This window comes from Trachypithecus francoisi, unplaced genomic scaffold, assembly GCF_009764315.1.
Source record: "Trachypithecus francoisi isolate TF-2019V2 unplaced genomic scaffold, Tfra_2.0 Lachesis_group17, whole genome shotgun sequence".
In the NCBI taxonomy this organism is placed as follows: Eukaryota; Metazoa; Chordata; class Mammalia; order Primates; family Cercopithecidae; genus Trachypithecus; species Trachypithecus francoisi.
Window position 1 is genome coordinate 41213718 of NW_022681462.1, and position 16069 is coordinate 41229786.

Genomic DNA, 16069 nt, shown 5'->3' on the forward strand with positions numbered 1-16069 from the left:
CAAGTAGCTGGGATCACAGGCATGCGCCACCACGCCTGGCTAAGTTTGTATTTTTAGTAGAGATGGTCATCATATTGGTCAGCCTGGTCTCGAACTGCCATTTATTTATTTATTTATTTATTTATTTATTTTTGAGATGGAGTCTTGTTCTGTAGCTCAGACTGGAGTTTAGTGGCACGATCTTGGCTCAATGCAACCTCTGCCTCCTGGGTTCAAGTGATTCTCCTGTCTCAGCCTCCCGAGTAGCTGGGATTACAGGCATGTACCACCATGCCTAGCTAATTTTTGTATTTTTCAGTAGAGATAGGGTTTCACCATGTTGGCCAGGCTGGTCTCAAACTCCTGACCTCAAGTGATCCATCTGCTTCAGTCTCCCAAAGTGGTGGGATTACAGGCATGAGCCACCACCCCGGGCACACAAGCCTTGCTTCAAGGTGATTCCACTTGGCATGTGATTCTCCTCCAGAAACACAGGTTATAAAGTGTTCCCTCTATGAACTGAGAGTCTCTCTCTGACTTTGTTTTTTGTTTTGTTTTTGAGGCGGAGTCTCGCTCTGCCGCCCAGGCTGGAGTGCAGTGGCGCGATCTCGGCTCACTGCAAGCTCCGCCTCCCGGGTTCACGCCATTCTCCTGCCTCAGCCTCCTGAGTAGCTGGGACTACAGGCGCCCGCAACCGCGCCCGGCTAATTTTTTTGTATTTTTAGTAGAGACGGGGTTTCACCATGGTCTCGATCTCCTGACCTTGTGATCCGCCCGCCTCGGCCTCCCAAAGTGCTGGGATTACAGGCGTGAGCCACCGCGCCCGGCCTCTCTCTGACTTTGATCTAATATAGACAAGTAGAATGAAAACATGGTCTGCCTGACACTTCCACTTCTGGCATCTCTCCAAAAGCAGGTGACCTTGATACCTACGAAAGCCCCATGCAGATGGCAGCCCAAGGGGAGCAAGGCCAGGGAAGGCCTCTCCTTGTTAGGAAGGACAGTCACATGATTTTCTTCCTGCGCACAATCTGAATTCATAAATTCTTTTTTTTTTTTTTTTTTTTGAGACAGAGTCTCATTCTGTCGCCCATGCTGGAGTGCAGTGGTGTCATGATCCCGGCTCACTGCAACCTCCACCTCCTGGGCTCAAGTGATTCTGCTACCTCAGCCTCCCTCATAGCTGGGATTACAGGCACCTGCCACCATGCCCAGCTAATTTTTGGTTTTTTAGTACAGACGGGGTCTCACCATGTTGGCAAAGCTGGTCTTGAACTCCTAACCTCAAATGATCAGCTCACCTTGCCTCCCAAAGTGCTGGGATTGCAGGCGTGAGCCACCGTGCCAAGCCTGAATTCATAAATTCTTGAGAGATGGGAGACGGCATTCTTTAAGGAGAATTTTGGATATAGAGGACACTAACAGAAACTAACAAAGCACTTTCATAAAATTCCCAAATTCTCAAAGAAAATTTAAAAGTCGAGTTAAGATCCATAAAATGTGCATGCCCAGGCCAGGCACGGTGACTCACGCCTGTAATCCCAGCACTTTGGGAGGCCGAGGCAAGGGGATCACCAGGTCAGGAGTTTGAGACCATCCTGGCCAACATGGTGAAACCCTATGTCTACTAAAAATACAAAAATTATCTGGGCGTGGTGGTGCGTGCCTGTAGTCCCAGCTACTCAGGAGGCTGAAGCAGGAGAATTGCTTGAATCTGGGAGGTGGAGGTTGCAGTGAGCCAAGATTGCGCCATTGCACTTCAGCCTGGCAACAGAGCGAGACTCCATCTCAAAAAAAAAAAAAAAGAAGAAGAAAAAGTGCATGCCCACAACTGAGTAAAAGACAGGACTGGGATCAGGAAATGCAGAAAATGTTAAATTTTAATTTAATGGGTTAATTTAGAAAACAGTGGCAAGTATTTTCTCCTTTTATCATACCTTCCACCTTTCTCATCTTTGCTGCAGATAAGGTCAAGTTCAGGGACTGTAGGACTTAAGGGGTAGGAGGCAATTCCTTCAAAACAAAAATGAAGGCCGGGTGCAGTGGCTCACGCCTGGAATCCCAGCACTTTGAGAGGCCGAGGAGGGCAGATCACTCGAGGTCAGGAGTTTGAGACCAGCCTGGCCAACATGGTGAAACCCCGTCTATACTAAAAATACAAAAAAATTAGCTGGCTGTGGTGGTGCACATCTGTAATCCCAGCTACTCAGGAGGTTGAGGCAGGAGTACTGCTTGAACCCAGGAAACGGTCCTTGCAGTGAGCCGAGACCACGCCACTGCATTCCATCCTGGGCTATAGAGTGAGATTCTGTCTCAGAAAAAGAAAAGAAAAGAAATACTTCTTTTCTTCTTTTCTCCTGCTTCGCATCTGCAATGGTGCAGGAATCCACAGATGTAACTAGATGCAACTGGTGAACTGCAAGAAGTTAAAAGCCTGAAGAATGCAGCCGACATGAAGGGCTTTTATTCATGCAGGTGATGTGATCTAAATGACTGACTGCTTATTTAGAAAATAGGAAGAGTGTGAGGGACGGCAGCAAGGGTGAAGAATCACCCCTCACCAGACAAGACTACAATAAAATTAATTGAGTCCTCATTTCAGCTTTAAAATTAACAAAAGGGGCTGGTCATGGTGGTTCACTCCTGTAATCTCAGCACTTTGGGAGGCTGAAGCAGGCAGATTTCTTGAGCTCAGGAGTTAGAGAACAGCCTGGACAACATGGTGAAACCCCATCTCTACTAAAAAGACAAAAATTACCTGGGCGTGGTGGCTCGTGCCTGTAGTCTTATCTACTCAGGAGGCTGAGGTGGGAGGATCATCTGAGCCCAGGAGGTGGCGGCTGCAGTGAGCCAAGATCACGCCACTGCACTACAGCCTGGTCAACAGAGTGAGACCCCATCTCATAAACAAACAAATATATAAAATGAACAAAAGGGGAACTGTATACCCAGGCTATAAAATAAATAAATAAATAAAATGAACAAAAGGGGAACTGTATACCCAGGCTATAAAATAAATAAATAAATAAAATGAACAAAAGGGGAATTGTATATCCAGGCTTAAGACAGAGTGAGGCCTTCTAGGAAAAAGGACAGCAACAGCAGTAACAATACCAAACCTTCTGCAGGGGCAGGGTGCAAAGAAATGGTGGTGAGAATGACAAGCTGGGGAAAATAATGCCTGCAATTCCGGACACCTTGGGACTGAGTGCTCCCTTTGAGAAATCTATGTGAAGGTCTATGGCAGCAGGTTTAAGCCCAAGGCAGAAGCCAGGACTAGAGATAACCATCTGTGAACCAATGACTTATCTGATATTCTCTATGAAGGAGATCACTGCACAGAGTAGAGAATAAGAAGAGGCCTGCTGTAAGCCTTGAAGAAAATCATTATGTCACAGCTGGGTGGGAGAAGGGGGAGGCATAGCTAGAGAGCTAGGAGGAAACCTGCAGAGTCCATGTAAAGAAGAAAGAAGAGTGGAAATGTGGAGGGCCACTAAAAATTTATTCTGACACCTGTTAAAACAGTAAGGAAAATTTTACTCAAGACGACTGTCCCTGTCTCACTTCCCACTGCCCTAGTTAATGCTTACTGGGATTAACCTCTAATTCTCTGTCCCAGGGTCTGCTTCTGGGGGAACCCGAGCTAAGACAGTGCATCATGAACCAAGGATTATGATTCAAGCACATATGGCACATAAACAAAAGCTGAGCATATGCCAAACCATAAAGGCTCGACACATTTCAAAAGATTAAAATCATATAAAATGTTCCCAACTCAATTGCAATTAGGCAAGATAACTAAAAACAAAAAACCCTCCTTATGTTTAGAAATTAAGAAATATGACTCTAAACTGCTAAATAATCTGAGGTCAATGGAGAAATCAAAAGAGAGTAGAGAAGAGAAAATAAGGAGCAAAAGGAGGAGTGAAAGAAAAAGACATTCAAGGAGCAGGACTCCTGTTGGCAGAGATAGCAAGAAGGAAACGAGACTGTTGGCTAAGTTGCAGCAATGCACTCGTGGGTTTTTGTTGTTACTGTAGCTACTTTATCTTCTATTTTGAAGAACGATTTGTTATTTCTTCACAGTTATGGGACAAGTGAAATTACATATCTTGCAAAAAAAAAGAAAAAAAACCAGAAAGTCACACTTTGTGGTAAATTTAAGTGTATTAGAAAAGAAAGCTGGATGCAGTGGATCACGAGGTCAGGAGATCAAGACCATCCTGGCTAACACAGTGAAACCCCGTCTCTACTAAAAATACCAAAAATTAGCTGGGTGTGGTGGCGGGTGCCTATGGTCCCAGCTACTCGGGAGGCTGAGGCAGGAGAATGGCATGAACCTGGGAGGTAGAGCTTGCAGTGAGCCAAGATCGTGCCACTGCACTCCAGCCTGGGCAACAGGCGAGATTCCGTCTAAAGAAAGAAAGAGAAGAAAAAAGGCTGAAAACCAGTGAGCTAAACATTCATTTCAAAAAGGTAGAAACAGACAATTAAATCTAAAGAAAGAAGAAAATAAGAGAACTAGCTGGACATGGTGGCTCACGCCTGTAATTCCAGCACTGTGGGAGGCCAAGGTGGGTGGACCACGAGGTCAGGAGTTTGAAACCAGCCTGGCCAACATGGTGAAACCCTGTCTCTACTAAAAATACAAAAACCAGCCAGGTGTGGTGGCAGGTGCCTGTAATCCCAGCTACTCAGGAGGCTGAGGCAGGAAAATCACTTAACCTGGGAGGTGGAGTGGAGGTTGCAGTGAGCCGAGATCATGCCACAGCACTCTAGCCTGGGTAACAGAGTGAGACACTGTCTCACAAAAAAAAAAAAGAAAAGAAAAGAAGATAACTAGTTAAAAACAAATGTACAAAATAAAGTGTCAACAAAGTCAAAAGTAATTTCTGTGAAGATTAACAAAATTGATAACCATCTCTGAAAATCGATCAAAAAAAGGAAAAGCATACAAATAAACAATGTCAGAAATGAAAAGGGAGTTATCACTACAGACTCTACAAACCTTAAAAAGATACTATAAAGATATTATTAACAAGTTGATGGCAATTTGAAAATGTAGATGTTTGTTTTAGTCTATTTTCTGTTGCTAAAGCAGAATACAATAGACAGGGTAATTTACTAAAAAGAAATTTATTTCTTATAGTTCTAGAGACTGGGAAGTCCAAGGGCATGGTGCCTGCATCTGGTGAGGGCCTCCATGCCGCATGATAACATGGCAGAGAGCATCATGTGTTCAAAGAGCAAAAGCAGGCCAGCTGAGGTCTTTTTTCCTTTTCTTAAAAAACCACCAGTCCCATCATGGTGGCCCCATCCTGATGACCTCATCTAATCTTAATTAACTCCCAAAGACCCCCACCTTCAAATATCAAAACAGACACAAGAAGAGACACTATGAAGTTCTTGCAGTAATTTAAATATAGGCACAATTTTTTTGCAGCCAAATGCTCTCAAGAAGTAAACTCTCCCCACCTCTTTAATCTGAGTTGGGCTTATGACTTCTTTGACCAATAGAAGGTGGTAAAAGTGATGTCTGAAGTTTCCATTTTCACTCTCTTGGACCCCTGAGACCATCATATAAAGAAGCCAGTCTAGCCTATTGTAAGAGAGGACACATAGAGATGTTCTAAAGTGTATTCTGGATCTCCATTTTGTCTGTTTTAATCACATTTCTTTTAGTTGCATGGCATAGAACCCCACTCAAGCTTACTGAAGCAAGTGGAGTGGGCTGAAAACATCCACCACAGTCCAAAGAAACGAGAGCTGGAAACAAAAAGCCACCAGGATCCAGACCCTTTCAGGGACCACAGGAACTTGCAGGGAGCCAAAGGCCTGTGGGATGTGACGAACTCAGCATTCCACTGAGGCTATATGATCAAACAGCAAACCGTTTATCATGAATACGGAATGTGGGCAAACTCACTTCTGTGCCTGCCCCAGAAGGTTTGCTAAGGGCAATAGCTTTCTGGTGCCACCGAGCTCCTTGAGGTTATCTACTGGGACATCTAGAGAATGCAGTCTTGCAAGCCTACTCTGGACCGAGCAGCTGACCTCTTCTTCTACTCCCTTCTCACCATATCTTTTGCCTAATAAATACGGGCGCTGTGTAAAGCTCAGGGCCCTTGTCCACTAGAGGCAAGGTGCCCCCTGACCCCTTCTTCCAATACTCTTTTGTCTCTTGTCTTTTATTCTGGCGTTTGCCCCCCTTTGTTCAGTCCACCAGGGATTGTGGCAGGTTACAGGAACTGATCACAATTCTCGCTCCACTACCTGGGTTTCCTCCTAGCTCAGACAAATGGTATACAATCCTGCAATCCTGAACTTACGGGATTTCTACCTGGCTCCTAAACCAATTAATAACTTCCTTTGTCTTGGAGATTAATCCCTAGGAGAGACTCCCATAGGCCAGGCTCATTCTTCCAAGCAGAGCATAACCCTTGGGTATCAAATGGCCAGTTATTCCAATTTCCAGAGGTTTGGGATCACCTCCAGGGAGGAAGGCCTCGTCTGAATGGTGAATGTGGGTGCAGGCCACGGGCATGCTCAGCTCAGCACTCAGGGGTCTCTCTATTGCATACATGCCTGTCTGCTTTCTGTTCTTTAGGACCAGTCCCTACTGGGGAGCCTGTATCAAACAACTGTGCCCATGGAGCCTGTATTCCTGAGGAGAAGCGTGAAGAAGCCACAGCAGCCACTGTTGGTGCCTGCCCAGATCCACTCATCATCTCTTCTGCATGTTTAAGGCTGCTCACTTGATCTCATTATACTCTGCTTAGGGCCTTCTTCTGATGGCAGAAGTGAACTTGGCCTATAAAGGGCAAGCCAGAAGTACCAGATAGTCAATGTCCATGAAAATATCCCTTCATGACAGATGGGAAGTTGGTAGATAAACACAATTCCCTTGCTCCTTGATAGGGTAACTGGGTTGTTCTGTAAAGTCCCCCACAGGTCCCCAGTGGGACTGAGTCCCAGTTGCCCAGAGTGGTAACTCACTTGATAATGCACCTTTTATTGACTGCCTTCCTCTCTATGTCTCCCTTCTCCATTCGTCTACCAGTATTTCTGGAATCAAATTCAAATTACCATCTGCATTCAAATTCTCAGTTGGCTTCTGGAAAAATGGAAACTAAGAACAGAAATCCAGTGCAGAGGTCAGGTGTGGTGGCTCACGCCTGTAATCCCAGCACTTTGGGAGGCTGATATGGAGATCACCTAAGGTCAGGAGTTTAAGACCAGCCTGACCAACATAGTGAAACCCTGTCTCTACTAGAAATACAACAATTAGCTGGGCATGGTGGCAGGCGCCTATAATCCCAGCACTTTGGGAGGCTGAGGCAGGGAGATCACCTGAGGTCAGGAGTTTGAGACCAGCCTGACCAACATGGTGAAATCCTGTCTCTACTAGAAATACGAAAATTAGCTGGGCATGGTGGCGGGCGCCTGTAATCCCAGCTACTTGGGAGACTGAGGCAAGAGAATTGCTTAAACTCGGGAGGTAGAGGTTGTGGTGAGCTGAGATCATGCCATTGCACTCCAGCCTGGGCAACAAGAGTGAAACTCTGTCAAAAAAAAAAGGCCGGGCGCGGTGGCTCACGCCTGTAATCCCAGCACTTTGGGAGGCCGAGGCGGGCGAATCACAAGGTCAGGAGATCGAGACCATCCTGCCTAACACGGTGAAACCCCGTCTCTACTAAAAAAACACAAAAAATTAGCCGAGCGAGGTGGTGGGCACCTGTGGTCCCAGCTACTCGGGAGGCTGAGGCAGGAGAATGGCGTGGGCCTGGGAGGCGGGGCTTGCAGTGAGCCCAGATCGCGCCACTGCACTCCAGCCTGGGCTACAGAGTGAGACTCTGTCTCAAAAAAAAAAAAAAGAAAAAGAGAAGGAAGGAAGGAAGGAAGGAGGGAGGGAGGGAGGGAGGGAGGGAACGAAGGGAGGGAGAAATCCAGTGCATAGCCTTCTAAGCCACACATCCTTCCATGCAGTTGTTTTCAATAATAAAGCCAGTATTTTCATCTCCATTGCCTAATGCCTCTAACTGTTGCCCAGCTGATTCTGAATTCAGCAGGGAAGAGGCATGTTATCTATCACCCCCCCGGCGAGCCTCCCAGAAAACTGAATACAGATTTGGAGAATGCAGCCAGGCACTGTGTCAAGCGCTTATAGTGCTAGCTACTCTAGAAGCTGAGGCAGAGGATCGCTGGAGCCCAGAAGTTCGAGGCTGCAGTGAGCTATCATCGCACCTCTGTGCTCCAGCCTGGGCAACAGAGCAAGACCCTTCTTAAAAAAAAAAAAAAAAAAGGCCGGGCGCGGTGGCTCAAGCCTGTAATCCCAGCACTTTGGGAGGCTGAGACGGGCGGATCACTAGGTCAGGAGATCGAGACCATCCTGGCTAACACGGTGAAACCCCGTCTCTACTAAAAAATACAAAAAACTAGCCGGGCGAGGTGGCAGGCGCCTATAGTCCCAGCTACTCGGGAGGCTGAGGCAGGAGAATGGCGTGAACCCGGGAGGCGGAGCTTGCAGTGAGCTGAGATCCGGCCACTGCATTCCAGCCTGGGCGACAGAGCGAGACTCCGTCTCAAAAGAAAAGAAAAAAAAAAAAAATATATATATATATATATATATATATATGTAACAAGTTGGGGAATGCTAGAGTAGAAGGCAGCGAGGGTCTTTCCCCCATGTACGGAGCATGAGTCAGGAAACGGCTGTGTGGCAGAGTTCACAAGGGAGGCAGGGTAGTCTCAACCCTGGGGCACAGCTGCAGTGGCCTGCTCTTCCCAGGCGCTTCCTTGGCACACCCGGTGAAGCTGGGGAACAGATGACTCTGCCCAGCCAGCTCTCCTAGGGCCCTCTCAGGTATGGATGGCAGGAATCAAAGCCCAGTATACATAGTCTTTATTTATTGGAAGTCCCGATATCCAGGAAAGCCAGGCCCGTGGCCAGGGCTCGGGACTCCATCTGGTCACTCTGCAGGGGAGGGGGGTTGGGGGGTAGTCATTCATGTCCAGTTTTCCTGCAGTCAGAGGAGTCCTCAGGAGGCAGGAAGTGGCTTTGCCTGTGGAGAAAGCACATCAACAACTAGTAGCACCTCCTCTGTGCCCAGCCTGGGGAACCTATGTAGACACCACAGAGGGAGACCCTGCAGAGCCCACAGTCTGGAGGGAGAAGGGTGTCAGGCAATGACCTTGGTCCTGAGCCATGTGAAAATGTCAGCTGTGGTGAAGTGTCATGGTGGGCAGAGAAGGCGCCATTCTGCTGTATTTACAGAGCACCTGCCGTGTACCCAGCAGGCAAAACTCTCTGACTCAAGCAGGGAGAGACAGAAAACAAATATGTTAACACTGGAGAAATTCTATGAAGAAAATTTAATCAGGGTAAAGAGCAGAGGCGTGTGTGGTATGGGAGGGACACGTACCACTTAAATTGTCAGCCACAAAAACACAGGACATTCTGTAAAGTCTGTATGCCATGCTGTAGGAGATGAGAATGTTTGTGTTCGCTATTGTGTAGACCAGACAACGTGGGAGGCCTACATCTCACTGCCCCTAGCTAGGAAGCAAAAATCGTTAACTGGGATGCCATCTCCAGGAAAGACGGGATGACGAGGAGGAGCTGATTGCAGTTACTCTGAGTGCACTGGAAAGCCACAAGAAGGTTTTAGAGGGGAAAGATCTGACCTAAGTCCCTGTAGTCCCTGTTTTTTTTTCTTGTTTGTTTTTTGTTTTTTGTGTTTTTTTGGAAGACAGAGTCTCGCTCTATCGCCCAGGCTAGAGTGCAATGGTGCAATCTTGGCTCACTGCAATCTCTGCCTCCTGGGTTCAAGCAATTCTCCTGCCTCAGCCTCCCTAGTAGCTGGGATTACAGGTACCTGCCACCACGCCTGGCTAATATTTTGTATTTTCAGTAGAGATGGGGTTTCATCATGTTGGCCAGGCTGGTCTCGAACTCCTGACCTCAGGTGATCCACCCGCCTCGGCCTCCCCAAGTGCTGGGATTACAGGCATGTGCCACCGCGCCTGGCCCTGATTCCCATTTTTAAAAGCTCCTCTGGCTGCCAGGGGAGAGAAGACTGTCAGGGCAGGGGTGGCCACAGGGAGAACAGGCAGAGGCTGGTTGCTGGTCCAGGGAGGGAAGCCGCAAATGGCTCTAAGATAGGAGGATGGGGTCTTCACTGTTCATATGCCCAAAAAGCTTGAAAGAGAGAAATGTCCCCAACAGCTGACTGAGAACAGTATGTGATCGTTAGGTAATGTTTTCTGAGGAGAAGTAAGTTTCTTCCGGCTCTCAGGAGTCGTAGTTTCTGCCCTTGGGGTCTGAACTCATCACTTATTCCTGCCTTACAAAAACAATTAATGCCTATGGGGCCTGGTAAGAAGGGCATCACCCCAATCTTCAGCCAACAGCTCCCCTGACACAGGCATAGGATATGAGCCTTGATGGAGGGGCACAGGGACCTTGGGAACTTGAAGACAGGGGAGGGGAGTGGGTGGGACATCAGGGAGGTTTTCTGAGAGAGGTGCCATCTAAGCTGGAATAGGAATTAGCCAGGAGATGGATTAGGAAGGGCAGTCCCGGCAGAAGGAAACAGCTGGACAAAAGCAGCAGAGATGTGCACTTGAGTAACTGCATGTTCACTGGGGCTGGAACATAGAGCTTAAGGGAGAAAGTGGGAAGAGGTGGGACCATGGGTTGCAGGGACTGCATCCCACAGGGCCCTGTGGGCTGTGCTGGCATTAAGACTTGGGTTGGTGGAAGTGAGAACCATGGAAAGGTTTGTAAGTAGAAGCAGAACATGGTCAGATTTCCTCTGAGATCAGTCTAGGATGATCACCAAGAACGATTGGAAGGTCAAGATGAAGCATAGGGCCCAGGAGAAGGATGGCCTGGTGGCCCAAGAGAGAAGACAGGGCTGCAGGGGCAGAGAGAAGGCCCCAGGAGAGGGTGCTCAGAGGGGCTGGGGAAAGATGTGACTTTCACCTTTGGAGCTCACAGTCCAGTGAGGAGGGCAGTAAACATCTAAAAGAGCATTTTTCAACCTTTTCCCATTACTGCCTCTCCTCAGGAGTCATTTTAGACTTTTGTTCTAATTGCCCAACCATGAGACTTACATATCACAGATATACTATATATCTAGCTTACATATTAGATACATTTAAAAGAGTGAGCTTTTTTTTGGCCACCTCAGCCCAGCCCCTCTCCAGTTGCAGATGAAGAGTAGTGGGAGAGAGAGGGTGAGGGAGGAGGTGGATGAAGTCAGCCTAGGGAATAACACAGAGAACCCAGCAAGGACCTGGAATTTTATTCTTAATGTGACACAAAGCCACTGGAGAGATTTAAGCATAGGTGTAATGAGACCAGATTTCAGTTCTAACATGCTCACCCAGGCAAGAAAAGAGGGAGGAAGGGAGACCAGGGAGAAGGCTGGGGCAGGTATCCTGGAGGTGGAGGGTGTGGGTGGTGGTGGATTAAAGCAGGGGCTATATGGGGCAAGAAGTGATGATGTTCTGGATTCTGGATGCATGGCAAAGGCCTGTGTGGTGGTGGGGTGGGGCTGAGGATGACTCCTAAGTCTTTATCCTGAAAAACCAGAAGGATGAAGGGGATGTTGTGGAGAAAAGAGATGAACTGAGATGAGCCCCTCTTACCTCCACAGTTGTAGGTGAGCGTGGTGGCTGCACCTGCTCAGCGCACTGCAGGAAGCGGCGCATATGCTCCGCACAGTTGCCCACAGCTGCCTCGTTCTGTCGAAGACACTCCTCGAAGGCCTCAAAAGGCTGAGCACAGGCCTGGCGGATCTGGCGGATGATTGGGCTGTGGGGATAGGGCAGTTGAGCCTCTGGGAGATTCCCACCTCACTGCCCACCCCCCACACTGTCTCATACTTGCCCACACTCACTGGGAGGATGTGCATTGGGCAATGCTCATCTTAAGGTAGTGACAGTCCCGCTGCCAGGATTCCGGCTTGGCCGCCACACACTGGCCATACTGCTCCAGCTCCCGGCCACAGTAGCGAGCAGTGACCTCCAGAGCTGCCTGCCTGTGGGACAGGATGGGCTGAGGATCATTCCAGGCAGCAGGCAAGCAAGGGAATCCGTTTTTTTTTTTTTATTTTTTAGAGACAGGGTCTCACTGTGGCCCAGGCTGGAGTGCAGTGGCATGATCATAGCTCACTGTAGCCACCAACTCCTGGATTCAAGTGATCTCCCTGCCTCAACCTCCTAAGTAGCTGGAACCACAAGCATAAGCCACCATGCCCAGCTAATTTTTTATGTTTTGTAGAGACAGGGTCTTGCTATGTTGCCCAGGCTGGTATTGAACCCCTCAGCTCAAGTGATCCTCCCACTTAGACTTCCCAAAGTGCTAGGATTACAGGCATGAGCTATGGTGCTTGGCAAAGAAAGGGAGTTCTGGTCTGGGTCTGAAGTATAACTAGGCGTTCAGGGCAGATGTGGGAGTCTGAAGGATCCTGAGATGGGGCCAAAGAAGTGTAGAGGTGAGGCCTAGCCCTGGGGCTTGTAAAGCAGAAGGGGAGCTTCTGGGGAGAGAGTGGAGGTTCTAAAACAAGGTCTGATTAATCTAAGGTAGGCCTTCTGCGTCCTAGAAGACAAGCCTTGAAATCCAGGCATCCCCCAGTAGGCCTGAGGATCATGCAGAGAAAACTTAGGGACTTAGAAGTAAGATCTAGAATTCCAGGGAGAGAGCTTCAGAGCCCTAAATGGGTTTGGGGATTCTAAAAGTGAGGTTTAGAGGTCCAGGAGGTGGGGTCTCAGGTCCCGGGGAAGAGTGTCTTAGCCAAAGAGTCAAGATGAAACCTGAGGCCGTGGTGCGGGACTCAAGTCCCAGGGGCATGAGGTCTGGAAGCCCTGGATGAGGTTGGTGCTCTGGGAATCCCGGGCAAGGTCAGAGTGGTCTAGGAACAAGTCTATGGACCCCATAGGTGAGGACTGGGGTCCTGGGCAGATCTGGAAGGTTCAATAGGTAAAGTTTGGTGATCAAGGGGGAGGAATCTGGAGCTCTGAGGACGGGTGTAGGAGTCCTAGAGGTCCCTAAATAGGTCTGTAGTCTTAGGATTTCGGTGTGAAGGGCCGGAGCAGGGGTACTGGGGGCAGAGCTTGGGTGAAGAGTGACTGGACCAAAGTCCTAAACCGCTGCGAGAGGGGGCGGGGCCTAAACGCTTAGAGGGCGGGGCTTGGGCATGCGGAGGGTTGTAACTCGTGAGGGAAGGCGCTGAATCCTGAGGGTCAGATCTCCAAGAAGGAGGGAGGCTGATCCTAATTCCGGAGGTCCTAGACTAGGTCTAGATCACTGGGTAAGAGAAGGGGAGCGGCCGCACGTATACGGTAGGCGCTCTCACTACTCACATCTCGAGACTTTTGCCAGCGTAGGTCTGTCCGGGGGGAACGACCCGCCTTTTCCGGTATCGGTTGTCATGGCGGCGCCCAGCCCAGCCTGTTTTTTTCCGGTAGCCAATTGAACTAACAACCCTTTCCCTTTAGGACTAATCTGTCATGGCGGCGCCCTACCTCTTCTTCCGGTCCCGACTCGTCATGGCGGCGCCCTGAGTAGCCACTTCCGCCCTCTTCTGGCTAGATTTATCCCTATTTCCGGCTTGCCATGGCAGCGCCCGGGGTTCAACGGAAGTAAGCAATGGAAAGTACGGTGGTGCCTCCGCTCCAAAGAGAATGCGCCGCTGAGTAGCGCCGCACCTCACGGGATTGAGTCGCAGACACAAGCGCTCCAAATCTCCGACTGGAGCTGGTGGGAAGCGGCTGCTGTTGCTGCGGCGTCTCAACATGTTGTTCCCATTTTGGTTGGGTGCTGTGGCGGTAGGCTGTTGGACTCAGGGATAGGGGGCCTGATTCCTAACGCCACGCTGCCACCATCGGCCTTGCGCAGACGCTGATAGTCCTCCTGGCACCCTGGTTCATGCGAGCGCTTGGAACAGGAGGGAAGAGGGAGAAACCAAGAGCCGAACTAATTCGGCGTGGGCCTCCCATTTGGTCAGCCTGGGTGACCCAGACGTTCCTCCATCCCTTAGTGTAGGCCAGGACAGACATGGTGTTTAATCCCGACTCCATAAGACTATCAAGTCAGTTACTTCCTCTCTTTGTAATTAATTCCTCCTAGTGTAGCAACATTTCCCCCTCCCTTCTCATCTGTCTTAAAAGTGTGAGGTTAGACATGGGCGTGAGTTTCCCCACTTAAAAGACTGGATATCCCCTGGTCAGAGAACTGAGCATCAGTCCTGCCATTTAGTTTGCAGATCTTTCAAGACTCTAGTCAAAATGAGCAGAACACTTTGCAGTTAATCATAGAGTTGAAGATGAACAAGAAGATGAACGAGAGCTACTTGACTGTGAACTAGTAACGACCACTTGGAGTCTCAGTGTGTCTGTAAAATGATGATGATGACAGTGACATCATAGAGCACATAGTGCAAGTGAACAGTTTGATACTGAGCTTTGAGCCTCAGGAGTTCTGGATAAGTGAGAGCTCTACGGGAGGCTGTAACCATGAGCTACCCTGGTTGGCAGTTGACATCCGAGGACCAGCACTGGTCATCTGAATCTGCCATAGGCACAGAAAGCTTTACACCTTGAGATCCCTCCATTCTTCTTAAACTTCCAAGTGTATGTTTGGTGGGAGAAGAGGGGAGGGGATCAACATTTAAACGCTCTGGAAGGAGTCAGATTAACTGTTTTTGGCTTCAAATGTAGACCGAATCCCTAAATTTTCCTCTACTGGGAGAACGAAATCTTAACCCATCCCGTTCCCTTGTTGGTACTCAGAAACGGATACCCCAAAGATGTATTTTGACATGCTGAAAGGCCCTAGAAGCTACCTCAGAAGATCTGTCTAACCTTTCTTGTTGGTGTGTGGGGGTGGGGATGCCCACAGGTACACAGGGAGGGAGTTTCTGAAATTTTCTAATCTGACCACGAAAGCAAAAAAGAAGTTCAATTGTCTTAAACCCGGTTTCTAGGGATCTCATTAAAGAACTAGGAAAAATCAACCACCTGTTAACAGAAAAACCAAACTGAAATGTCTTAAAGAGGTTTGTTTTGAGCCAATATGAGTGACCATGGCCTGGGAAACACAGGCTCAAGAGGTCCTGAGAAAGTGTGCCTGAGACAGTAGAATTACAGTTTGGTTTTGTACATTTTAGGTGGATAGCAATTACAAAGACATAAATCAGTACATCGAAGGTAAAGATTGTGTTCAGCTGGGTGCAGTGGCTCACGCCTGTAATTCCAGCACTTTGGGAGGTTGAGGTGGGTGGATCACTGGAGGTCAGGAGTTCGAGACCAGCCTGGCTAACATGGCGAAACCCTGTCTCTACAAAAAATACAAAACATTAGCCAGGCATGGTGGCAGGTGCCTGTAGTCCCAGCTACTCAGGAGGCTGAGGCACGAGAATTGCTGCAGAGGTTGTAGTGAGCCGAGATCACACCACTGCACTCCAACCTGGGTGACAGAGCATGACTCTGTCTCAAAAAAAAAAAAAAAAAATCTACAGTATTTTTATAATACATTTTGTAGTACCACTTATAACCACTTGGGTGCGTGGGTTGCCCATTAAATAAAACAGTTTACAGTTGACCCTTGAACAAGATGGATTTAAAGTGTACTGATCCACTTATACTCGGATTTTCTTCTGCCTCTGTCACTCTGAGACAGCAAGACCAACCCCCCTTCCTGCTCCTCAGCCTACTCTGTGAAGAGGACAAGGGTGGATGCCTTTATGATGATCCACTTCCACTTAATGAATAGTATATTTTCTCTTCCTTACAATTTCCTTAATAACACTTTCTCTCTAGTTTACTATGGCAAGAATACAGTATATAATGCATATATCATACAAAATATGTGTTAATCTACTGTTTATGTCATCAGTAAGACTTCAGATCAACAGCAGGCTATTAGTAGTTAAGTTTTGGGGGAGTCAAAAGTTATATGTGGATTTTCTACTGCATTGTTTAAGGGTCAACTATAGATTCAAGAACTACCTAGGAGTGTAGAGTTGACTGATAGCACTGGGACTGATAACATAACCTGAAGAAGTGTAAACAATGGTAATGGACC

General features: G+C 48.2%; 1 protein-coding gene and 1 long non-coding RNA gene across 2 annotated transcripts in view; one reads left to right on the top strand and one right to left on the bottom strand.

Annotated features, from left to right (window-relative positions):
• LOC117062192 overlaps window positions 1-7234 on the top strand; it is a 42066-nt gene extending 34832 nt beyond the window's left edge. The window contains exon 3 of the long non-coding RNA XR_004428249.1: window positions 6587-7234. This is a non-coding gene — a long non-coding RNA (uncharacterized LOC117062192). The remainder of the gene's footprint in view (window positions 1-6586) is intronic.
• Window positions 7235-8864: 1630 nt separating this feature from the next.
• On the bottom strand, window positions 8865-13556 carry CHCHD5 (coiled-coil-helix-coiled-coil-helix domain containing 5). Its single transcript, XM_033175447.1, has 4 exons — window positions 13348-13556; window positions 11883-12023; window positions 11632-11797; window positions 8865-9041 (listed from the first exon to the last, which is right to left on the bottom strand). Coding segments are annotated over exons 1-4 (333 nt in total). The 5' UTR covers window positions 13350-13556; the 3' UTR covers window positions 8865-9017.
• Window positions 13557-16069: the final 2513 nt, after the last annotated feature.